Genomic DNA, 12136 nt, shown 5'->3' with positions numbered 1-12136 from the left:
TGTCAGCAAGGCCTTTGTTTGTCTAAGGGTCACCCTTGGCCTCTGTGAGCCTGAGTCTTTAAGGGAAAAAAGAAAAAAATAATCTGAGCCACACTCATTGTTACATATGATATGTTACATATAGCCCCACTAGTCCCTGTCTAGACCCAGTCAGTCCTACCTCCCACCCCTGCCCCATACCTGCTATACCTTGACCAAGAGACCTGGGAATAGCATCAAAGGCGGTGACATGGCAGTGATTGTGTGTACTCAGGTGCAGAGTGTGTCACCTCTGAACATGTGAAGGACTTCTACTAGCCTTGCCTTTGTTATAGCTGGTGACTGAAAGACCCTCTCAAATCACATGACCGTTTCATTATTTAACAGAGAAAATAATTTAGGAAGGAGATAAGTTTTGATAGACATGAAAAGGAAGTCAGACATTTTACTCCCAGATCTCAAGGTTATAAGGGCTTTTCAAAGGCTTGCTTGTTCTCTTTTAACAAAGGAAGGAGTGCCTTCTGTGGCAGCTGAGAGAAGTGTGTGTGTCAGCCAGCCTTTCAGTTCAGTGGGGGGGGGGGGGGGGTGTTTAAACGAGAATTCTTATAAAGTTTTCTGTCTCTGTGTTTTGGGGGTTTGTTTGTTTTTTTGAGATTTTATTTATTTATTTGACAGAGATCATAAGTAGGCAGAGAGGCAGGCAGAGAGAGAGGGGGAAGCAGGCTTACTGCTGAGCAGAGAGCCTGATGTGGGGCTCCATCCCAAGACCCTGAGATCCTGACCTGAGCCAAAGGCAGAGGCCCAACCCACTGAGCCACCCAGGTGCCCCTTTGTCTCATGTTTTACTTTTCCAGGGGAAGCTGGGTATGTATGCTACAGGTTGTAACAATGAAAGGTATTTCTTTTCATTCGCTAAATCTGTTCTTCTTCATCCTTCAAGATCTTTTGACCTTTCAGTAGCAAATGATGGTATGCTGGGATTCATGCCCCACTATCAGCTAAGGATTTGTTCATGTATCATCTATCCCCAGTCTGCTCTTCTTTCTGGTCTTGAACTTGCTGTGCCCTCAGCCTGTAACATACTTTGCCCATATTTGCATGGCTTCCTCTCTTGCTTCGTCCAGGTCTTTGCTCAGCATCACCCCCATGAGAGAGCTCTTTCTTTCTAAAGCAGCCCTTCTTCCTCCTTCCCCTTGACACGCTTTGTCTCTTTACTCTGCTTTTTAGTTTTATGATACGTACCATGACTGATATTCTGCAGTATCAGTGTTCATGGTCTGTTTCCCCCTATATAAGGTTAACTCCACGGGGTAGGAGCTCTGTTGTGTTCATGTCCCTCTCCCTAGTACAAAGAACAGAGTTTGACATATAGTGGATACTCTAAATAAACATAATTAAGTGATTGGGTCTTTGTCATTTTCTTTTGAACCAACCAGCATTGTCTGGTTTTCCATATTGGATAGTTGGCAAAGCTGTTGTGCTAGAGTCTTTGTGAGTTTGCTTTCTGAACTTTGGAATGCTATGTCACAAGTCAGCATCTATCAAGATGTAGCACGGATACCAGACCTGCCCATAAATATATATATATATATATATTTTTTGTTGTTGTTGTTGTTAAATATTTTATTTATTTATTTGAAAGAGGGAGAGAGCATGAGAAGGGAGAAGCAGACTCCCCAAGAAGCTGGGAGCCTGATGTGGGACTCGATCCCAGAACTCCAGGATCATGACCTGAGCTGAAGGCAGTGGCTTAACCAACTGAGCCACCCAGGCATCCCTGCCCATAAATATTGTAGAGGAAAGGGAGTTCCAGCCAGAGATGTAGTACCTCTCTCTCTGTCCAAGGCCCACCCACAGCAGCCCCCAAAATCCTATTTGCTGTGAGGGACTGCTGGTGCCCCAGGAAGAAGGTGGGCAGTGCTCCAAAGCTGGGCACTCAGCCTTGAGGAAGGCAGGACAGCTTCAGAGAATTTCTTGAGCAGGAATGACAAGTCTCTCTTGCTGTAGCTACTATTTCGATCGTAACTGATGCAGTTAGGCAGGGACTCTGGAAAGAGGCAGACTCTGACAGCTGGCCCCCTGAACAGTGAATGGTGGGAGCCTCTGGAGAACTCAGGGTCACAACTTTTCTGGACTTTATTATGCCTGGGACAAGGCTTTTTCTCTCTTTCTTTCTTTATTTAAGTTAAACTCATCTACTAATATTATCTCCATTTCATAAAAGGACTTTGCTTTTTCTGGTTTTACTGAGATATAATTGACACACAACACTGTGTAAGTTCAAGATGTACAGCCTAATGACTTACCTGTATTATGAAATGATGGCCACTGTAAGTTTAGTTAACATCCATCATCTCATATAGATTTTTTAAAAAAGAAAAGAAAAAATGGCTTATTCCTTGTGATGAGAACTCTTAAGATCTACCTTCTTCACAACTTTTGGATGCACCACACAGCAGAGTTCGCTATAGTCGCCATGCTGTACATCACATTCCAGTACCCTTTTTTTTTTAATCTTAAAACGGAAAGTTTGTATCTTTTGACCACCTTCATCTAGGACCCCACCACTGCCCCTAAGGACATTTTAATTAAAAATAGTAGGAATGATATCATCCTGAAATAAAATTAGCTCCATGAAAATTGGTCCCTGAAAAGCTCACGATTGTGTTTCATTTTTCTCATTTCACCATGCACTGGTGAAACTACATCTTAGACCAGCATTGACTCCAGGACGGCATTGGGCAGTCACCACTCTGAGCAGTAGTACCTGCAAGTACACGAGTCACATGATACTCCATGAGAGCAGCCTCCATGTTGTGTCTTGTAGATTGTGACAGACCAGCAGACAGGACAGAAGATCCAGATAGTCACCGCAGTGGACGCCTCCGGATCCCCCAAGCAGCAGTTCATCCTGACCAGCCCAGATGGAGCTGGAACTGGGAAGGTGATCCTGGCTTCCCCGGAGACATCCAGTGCTAAGCAGCTCATATTTACCACCTCGGACAACCTTGTCCCTGGCAGGATCCAGGTAAGGCTGTTGACAGGCATTTGTTTCAGCACTTCAGCTGCCAAACTTGTTTCTGACTCCTCCTTTGCCTTGAAGGCCACGTCCATCTCTAGAAGGTCCTTCGAGGACCTACAAGTGTGTTAGGTTGCTGCTTTGGCTAAAGTAAAAAACCAAAATAAAAAAATATATATTTAAAAAAAGGGAGGGGGCACCTGGGTGGCTCAGTTGGTTAAGCACCTGCCTTCGGCTCAGGTCATGATCCCAGGGTCCTGGGATTGAGTCCCATATCGGGCTCCCTGCTCAGCAGGAAGTCTGCTTCTCCCACTGACCTCTCTAATCTCATGCTCTCTCTCTTTCATTGTCTTTCTCTACCTCTCAAATAAATAAATAAATAGATAGATAGATAAATAAATAATATTTAAAGTAAAAAACCAGCAAGTGAGTGGCAAGGCCCAGGAGGCAGCAAGCTTCAGTGCTCAGATGGGGTAGAAGTTGAGCCAGGACAGTCTGTGGCCCACAGGAGACTGGCCTGAGCAAGCTGGTACTAAGGCCACTGGAGAATGCTCTAACTAACCTAAGCTGGATGGTGGCAATTCTTGGCCCCTGTTATTTTAGGGGCCCCACCTAGGGCTGGACACAGCCAGATGGGGACTGACTTGTTCCTAAATCTCACTTCATCTTTTCCAGGTCGTCAGGCATGGTCCTAGCTCTTCATTCTGTCCTTACTTGCACCTGTGAACTCTGGGTCTCTCCTTTCCCCCAGCCCTGACAGCCATCATCCTACTTTCTGTCTTTATGACTTTGGTTATTCTAGGGACCTCACATAAGTGGAGTCCTACAATATTTTTTCTTTTGCAGTTGGTTTATTTTACTGAGCATAATGTCCTCAAGGTTCATCCATCTTGTAGCCTATGTCAGAATTTCCTTCTTTTTTAAGGCAAAATAATACTTCATTGTATGTATAGACCACACTTTATGTAGTCATCTGTTGTTGGATGTTTGAGGTGCTTCTACCTTTTGGCTCTTATGAATAATGCTGCTAAGAATCCATGTGTTTTGAGTGGGGAGGGACTTTGTACTATGGAGAAAAATAAGGGAAGGATTTTTTTTCTTCTGATAGAACTGGGTTCAGAACACAAGTGATGTTCAGCTTTCAGAACTGCACTTCTGAGACTCTTCATAATGTAGTTAGTAAATACTGCCTCCTTTCCCAGAGTACATTCTGATCAACTGAAATTAAAGTTGCTCCCTGCTTTTTTAGACTTCTCCTTGTTCATGAGAAGGTGGCTGTTGATTTTGTTGCATGTTTTGTAAGAGATCATTTTACACAGTAATTTCTATATATATTCCCATCACACAGCAATAACCATGATGGTTCTTGTTGGTACATTATTTAAAGAGCAATTTTTTCACTTTCTTATACTTGTGGCAGTTACAGTATTCCTCCAGGTGAGTAACACTGTCACCTAGAAAGTCACCTGCAAGTGAAGGAGAAATAACAGGTTTCAGAGGTCGCCTGTTTCTAGTCTTTCTACGCCCAGCTGCCTCAAGGAGAGACCTGGTATATTAATTAATAAAGCTTGATTATTTCTCTGCCAAATATACCTTTTTGCATGCATTCCAAGCTGTTTCATGGGATTAGAGAAGGAGCCAGAAGGTCCTGCGGTACATTCATGTCAGAGCACTGCATGTGATTCTCCACATGGCCCCCCATCCTGGACATCCGAGTTATGCTAGCCAGATGGGAGAGTATGTGAGTGAAAACCAGTGCCTAACCTTGGACACATGCCCCCCAACTATCATCACCACTGAAGGGGTGCAGTCTAGGGGAGCAACAGGGCCATTCCTAATGTCACTAACTTGTCAAGTAGGATTTTCCCAGTTCTGCCCAGGGTTTTCCTGCTTAGAAACTCAAGATTAGGAATTTATAGTTAAACGTTAATTTTTTTTTATGATCTGGTTTTTAATAGCACTTTGCTTATTTCCGGGTTTTTCTTAGATCGTCACGGACTCTGCTTCTGTGGAGCGCTTGCTGGGTAAGGCCGACGTCCAGCGGCCACAGGTAGTAGAATACTGTGTGGTCTGTGGCGACAAAGCCTCTGGTAAGTAACCCTAGGTTTTGCTAGGCACACATCATGGTCCAGTATCATGAACCAAATAGAGGTTGGAGGATTATTAGAGAGAGAACATTTTCTGTAGGTTTGTAGGTTTTAAAACATGAACTCCACTTTTCTGAGCAGGATAGTGATACAAATAAGCAGACCTGTTTGTCAGATTATTAGAATCAAAAGGAGTCAAGACACTGTTTCTGTGATTTATAAATCTGGGCTGTGTGTCAAATATTTACGTACTACCAAGAAAGCAGTCATTTATTTGGGGGTAGTATTAGCACAGTGCTTTGCTATTTCACAACATGTGTTATCTCTCTCTTCTTCATCCTAACTTTCTCTGTCATCCGCTCACTATAACCCTGTGTGGTAACTACTGTAATGAAGGAGGTGAGAGCATGAGATCCTGGCTGGAGCCTCAGGTTCAGGCAAGGTCCCCCAGCGGCAGTCAAATTCTGTGAGGCTTGGAGGTTGAATATGTTGGTAAAGCAGAAGGGTGTTCTGGCTGGTGGAGCCAGGGCCTGGTGAATTTACTGTCCACACCCATGGTGTGTCTTTGGGGAAGAGCTCCTGGACTTCTGTGATTAGGATGTGAGTGAAAGGAGACTGGAGAAAATGTTTGTCCCAGAAGTTCAGACTTCAGCTTGCTAATGCCAGGGAGCTATAGAAGGTAAGAAGGGCAGGAAGCAGGAAGGATGGAGAAGTATTTAGTGTATGTGCTACCGAAGTGAGCACAGGGTGGAGAAGGATTTAATAAGGTGCTTTTCCAGCTGTGCTGTGGGAACAGGCCTGAGTTTTGTGATTCAACTTTATTCTGTAGTCACAGAATTCCCAGGAACTTTGGACACTTTGTGGTCCTGGTTAAAACAGAAGGTTGGACCAAGCATATTAGGAGGACAGCCCAGACAAACATCCACAAACATCCATGTCAGAAGCTCCAGTCCCCTCCTAGCTCATGGTACCATTTGCTGTGCCATGGTGCCCTGCCTCTGTTCCCACTCCTATCTTGAACAAGGCAAAACCCAGCCCATCCCACCCCTTCTCTGAAGCCAGTGCTGCCTGTGTCCTTGTCATCCTTTGTGTAGACGGCTCTGGCATTTGTTACATTCTCTTACAATTGATTGTTACAGGCCCAACTTCCACACCGAATGGGCTCTTCTTGTTAGAGCAAGAACATGCCATCTCTATATCCTAGCTTTTTGCTCAGCCAGGACAGGCACTCTGCAAACTTTTAAACAAATGAATGAAGCATAGACATAAGAATGAGGCCACAGAATCTGCTTGGCTTCCCCATTTGTCAGTCCCCTTCTGGGCTTAAAGGAATAGCCTAATCATAGGCTTATAGTACCACAGTCTCCAGATACAGATGTCCCTCTAAAGTCTAGAGAGGCTAAGGAAATACACTGCAAGGAAGGAAAAATGATGTCTACGCAGCAACTTTAGTACTACTCTTCAAGACACAAAATTTAGACCTTCCAAGTACATACTTGGGGAATGGCTCTGCATGCCAGAGTTCAGGACAGTGGGACGCTCAGTAGCTGCCATCAGTGATGATCTGGTGAAATGTTTCTTAGCAATGTAGCTATGATATTGGGTTACAGAAGATCAAACCAGGAGAGCTTATCCATGTTTCTTTGCCAGCTGGGAACAAAGGATGGGTCATGCATGTGGAAGCATTTGGTATATTTGGGAGGGTGCTCTGAGGTAGGGGGCTCTTTCTAATGTCATTGGGCATTAGAAGTTAGAGACACCAAAGTACAGATTAGAAAAAAAGAACTGTATGTAATAAATGTATTTCTAGAACTGTGTTTCCAAGAGAGTCTGAATACCTAACCAAAGTGAGCCACATGGCATGTACCCTTCCCTCACCTTGGGGCTACATAACCATAGCCTCTGCACTCCCCCAGGGTAGCTCTAGGGCCCAGGACCTGACTCACACCGAGAGAGTAAAGAGAGGAGTCGGACCCTGGGTCCTTGAACAGCACACGCATGCTTCTGCTACATGCCACCGTTGGTGGGACAGGAGCACTGGGAGGCTTCAGGAGCCCGGCTCTGTGGGGCCACGACCAGGTGTGCATGGCAGGCAGTACCGCTCAGCCATCCTCTGGGAGCTCCTGCTGCATGTTAGGTCATGCCATTTACCAGCTGTCATGTAACCTATCGGAACTTCTGTTTTTCTATCGTGATGTCACAGGGCTACTTTAAAGATTATAGGAAAATTAGGGGAAGACCTAAGTGCCGTGCTTCATGCCCAGGCTCATGGTTGTCCCGTGGCTGCCCTCACCGGATACCATGCCCTGGTCACTTTGATGGCCTTCCCTTAGAAACGGGCCTTTGATGGACCACCTCTTCTCTTGGTGATCTGTTTCACACACTCTTTCTCCTTTTAGGCCGTCACTATGGGGCTGTTAGTTGTGAAGGTTGCAAAGGTTTCTTCAAAAGGAGTGTAAGGAAAAATCTGACCTATAGCTGCCGGAGCAACCAAGACTGTATCATAAACAAACACCACCGGAACCGCTGTCAGTTTTGCCGGCTGAAAAAATGCTTAGAGATGGGCATGAAGATGGAATGTGAGTAACTGTGTGAGCAAGCAACTTGAGTTAGCTAGTTGGAGGAAGCAAGATTTCTATACCTGGCTTTAAAATACTCTAAGAGGAAAATATCCACTGAGGCTTCCTGTTGTTTCCCTTCTCTGTCAGCTAGGTGGTCCAGCACCCATGCTGCTGCGATTGACCATTCTCCATGATGTGTGTGGAAGCCTCCCCCAGATAACTCGGCGTGCAACTCAGCGCAATGGGGTGAACACAGGCTTTGGAGTATCAAACCCCAGCTCTGCCAGTTGGGAGCTGTGAGGCGTGGGGAAGACATGGCACCTCTCTCAGCCACAGCATCCTTCTCTAAATAGGACCCCTTAGCTTTCTTACATATTGGATCTGGGGTTCATACTATCTTTCTTTTAAAAAAGATCTTTATTTCCTTCAGTTGTTTCTGGCCCATGTAGCTCTCTCAACCAGATTGCTGGAGGGAGAGACTGCTAGTGTTACAGAAAGCTGACACACCATTAAACAATTTGCAGAAGCCATGCAGGCTTGAATTGGACATTAGAATGGTTCTCTATGACACGTGGCCCTGGACAAGCTCTCTGTTAAGGGCCCACTTAAAGATGGATAAAGATTTCCCTTCCTGGAAAGTGCATTTTGTGAGCAGCAAAAAGTGAAAATCCGGAGGGCTCCGTGTGGACCCCCCATAAGACCATGCTGAAGTTTCTTAGCAGGCAGTGAGCTTGCACTCTTTAGACCAAGAGTGGCCTTGTTTGGCTTTGAGCTTTTCTTCCCTTTGGCTAAAAAGCCCTCTGAAAATTGAGCCAGATGTGTCTAGCACCAGAGCTTATCATCCCTATAGTAGCAGACTTACTAAGGAAGACTTTCCTATGAAGGATGTAATTTGTAATGACTTGTTCATCTAAACATGAATATTTATGTTGTGATTTAAGCTGTGCAGAGTGAACGGAAGCCCTTTGATGTACAACGGGAGAAACCAAGCAATTGTGCTGCTTCAACTGAGAAAATCTATATCCGGAAGGACCTGAGAAGTCCTCTGATAGCCACTCCCACATTTGTGGCAGATAAAGATGGAGCAAGGTCAGTCTCTGTTTTGACAAAGGGCAACACTACCATCAGCCTATGAGCTGATCAGAGGAGGCCTGGATGTTCTTGGAAGGAGCGTATGTGGCTCCCTCCCCACTGTCCCAGCCTTCAGCCTTGTCTTGCTTCATCCCACCCTTTTTGGAGCTGCTCCAGTCACACCTGTGGACGGACCTGAAGATGGGGTTTTTCTCCTGCCTGGGGGTCTCAGGTTGTGTCCTGTAGTTATTCATATGTTGCTCTGCAATTCAAGATAGGGTTTCTCTGCAGTATAGACAAAAGGCCCAAGTCCCAGGGTAGTCCCAAATGATGTGAAGAGTTAACACAAGTTGACGTCTATGGTTTTGTTTTGTTTTGTTTTTTTCCATGTAATCTATTGAACTTCATTACAAAAAGGGAAAACAAGAAATCCAGACTGTGTCCTAGCGAGAACTAGAGTTGAGAATTCTTGGTGATATTCTGAAGATCACATTGGCTTTATTTAACAAAGCGGCTACAGTCTGTGGTCAGCGTGGAAGCCAAGGGGATGTGTATCTGTGTGGCATCCTGTCTCAGGCTGTAGGCCCAACTTTGTGCTCATCTCATTCTAGAGAGAAGGGGTGATGGTTCAGTCACTCGATAACCGAGTCAAGTTAGAGCTTTTCTGCTATTCAGGCAGCTTTGCCACTGTAAAAGGGACAGGGCAATGCATTGTGATCATATTGTGTGTTAAATGTTGGAAGCTACTCTGGGTTTCTTTATGTCTTAAATAGACAAACAGGTCTTCTTGATCCAGGGATGCTTGTGAACATCCAACAGCCTCTGATACGTGAGGATGGTACAGTTCTCCTGGCCACGGATTCCAAGGTGATGTTCTCTACTTACTCTCTCCTCCACCTCTGTATTGCAGTGCAGACTGCTTCTCTGAATGTGTGCCCCCTCTGTTCTTCTTAGCTTCTGAGACTACCTTGTTAGCTTGGTCTTTCGCATCTCTGTTTATTTCTTCTTATATAGCCATCCTATGGTTTGTTTTAGGAATGTTGGCAGCTTTTCAGAAACTTGGGGCTGGCTGGTTATAGTCATTATTACATGTCAGGGTCTAGAGTTAAGTTTGGTGAAAACTCAGTGGCTCTCATCTCAATAACAACCCCCACCCCACCCCAGTACACACATTAGCAAACTACAGGTATGCTGTGGAAATGGCTGCTTATCCTCAGATGTCCTTTTGCAAAAGCCCCTAGTTCATCTTTTTTTTTTAATTGACGTATGGTTGACACACAGTGTTACATTATCCACCCCCCCACACCCCATTCTTTTTAATTAGTTGATCTGCAGGAGGAAGTTCAGTCAGGATTCTGACAATTGCAAAACTAAGAACAAATCAGCCATAGGGAATTTAACATGTTGTGAACAGAGGTGTTTGTCAATCCAGGAGAGAGATAGCTGGCTAATCCCCATGAAGATAACGAAGGACTGGGGTTTTATCTAGGCAAGAAAATGAATTATATTTCTTATCTCATTCCTGATGTGACCCAATAATGATGAAGTAGCAGCAAGCCATGGCTGAGTTCCAGTATTCCTTCTGTAAAAGGAGGGACTTGGTAACAGAGCTGGCAGAGCTGCTCACTGCCCTGAGAGCCAGAGCGGTCCTACCCACAGGCTTCCTTCCAGTCCATTCACGTGCACATCGCTGTGCCCACTCAGTATGTGAGAACAGCCTGTCTTGGGAAAGAAGGGCATCAGTGAGGGCCCTCCATCCTGTGGTCCTGAGGTTGGGCCTTGAGCTTCCTGTCCTTGGGCCCTGGTGCTGCGTGCAACATGGCCATCACACCTGAGTGTCAAGTTGACACTTAGGACAGTGATGGATGCCTAGTGGGGTAGAGGGAAACCAGAAGCCTGAAAGGAAGGCCCGAATAACCTTAAGACCTGATTGCCAAGGGATTTCACAGCAGCTTGTCTGCGGTGCCATCCACACAGAGACTGAGACTAAGAACCGAGAGACTCCAGGGTCAGCTGGTCCTGGGTCCAGAGCCCAGCGCCGCTCTTGGTAGCCATGCGCCCCCTTTCCTCCATCTCTGCTTCCCTTGGTGCCGCCACACGGGGGCGCAGAGGAACTGGAGTAAGTTACTTTCCTAAAGCTGGCAGCGTGCAGGGAGCTCTCCTTAAGTAAGGAGTTAGCCGTGATCACTGGATGGAAAAGAAGGGACAGACACCGTGTGCTATGTAAGTAGTAATGAAGAGGAAGCTGCTGCAGAATCAGACATGTGCTGCACCCCATTCCTGCCTCTGTGCTGTGGAAGTGACCATACCCATCCCAGGAGGTTGTTATGAATGATAGGGTAGAGACAGAGCACCTAAAGATAGCTCTTTTCAGAAGCTGTGTTTCAGCCATCGACTTTGAAATCACTAAAATTCAAAACAGTGTGCTTGGACTAAATACAGAGTCTCACAGAGATCCCATGCCACCTTTCTACAGGCGCCCCCGGCCTTTTATGCAGCAGGCCTGCCGCACAGCGCAACACCCAGGACGTGACATCCTCACGGTGCTGGCCACCTGGTCTTTGTCTTTTCTCACTTCACTCCCATTCCTGCCATGTGTCCCTCGTCGTGATGGCCCACATCTTTTAGCAGCTGCACCATGTTCTGTTCCGTGGTGGTTCTGGGATTTATGAAGCAGTGCTGTGCTTAGGGTCTCTTCCACTGTTCTAGTTTTTCACTTTCATGATCTAGACACAGCAGACATTTGTGTCTGTATGTCTTTGCTTTCCTCTTTTTTTATTGAGATACAATTCATTTACCAGAAAACTCACACTTTCTGTACACAGTTCAGTGGTTTTAGTATATTCACAAGGCTGTACAACCATCGCCACTACCTGATTCTAGAACATTTTTCATCACCCCAAAAAGAAGCCCTGTACCAATTAAGCTTTCACTCCCCCCTCCCCCTACTCCAGCCCCCGCCAACTGCTACTCTCCTTTCTGACTATGGTTTTATCAATTCTGGACATTTCATATAAAGGGAATCTTACAATATATGGCTTTTGGTGACTAACTTCTTTCTCTTGACATAATGTTTTCGAGGTTCATCCATGTTGTGGCATGTGTCAGCATTTTATTCCTTCTTATTGCCGGATACTAAGCCATTGAATGGCTCAGCCGTATTTTACTTATCCATTCATCAGCTGATGAACATTTGGGTTGTTTCTACTTTTTATCTATTATGAATAGTGCTGCTACAAACATTTGGACACAAGTTTTTTATGGAGGTACATTTCGATTTCCCTTATGTATGTACCTAGGAGTGGAATGGTTGGTCATACAGTAACTCTGTGTTTAAACTGTTTGAGGAGCTGCCAGACCGTTTTCCACAGCAGCTGCACCATTTCACATTCCCTCCAGCAGTGTGTGAGGGTCCACTT

General features: G+C 45.4%; 1 protein-coding gene across 3 annotated transcripts in view; it reads left to right on the top strand.

Annotated features, from left to right (window-relative positions):
- NR2C2 (nuclear receptor subfamily 2 group C member 2) overlaps positions 1 to 12136 on the top strand; it is a 102110-nt gene that overhangs the window by 70929 nt on the left and 19045 nt on the right. For all 3 annotated transcript variants that reach the window (XM_059161828.1, XM_059161827.1, XM_059161829.1), the window contains 5 exons: positions 2807 to 3007; positions 4986 to 5088; positions 7485 to 7664; positions 8588 to 8735; positions 9491 to 9584. In XM_059161828.1, coding sequence (XP_059017811.1) covers positions 2807 to 3007; positions 4986 to 5088; positions 7485 to 7664; positions 8588 to 8735; positions 9491 to 9584 — 726 coding nt within the window. The remainder of the gene's footprint in view (positions 1 to 2806; positions 3008 to 4985; positions 5089 to 7484; positions 7665 to 8587; positions 8736 to 9490; positions 9585 to 12136) is intronic.

Source organism: Mustela lutreola, chromosome 2 (assembly GCF_030435805.1).
Source record: "Mustela lutreola isolate mMusLut2 chromosome 2, mMusLut2.pri, whole genome shotgun sequence".
Classification (NCBI taxonomy): domain Eukaryota; kingdom Metazoa; phylum Chordata; class Mammalia; order Carnivora; family Mustelidae; genus Mustela; species Mustela lutreola.
This window is presented reverse-complemented; position numbering and strand designations above follow the sequence as displayed.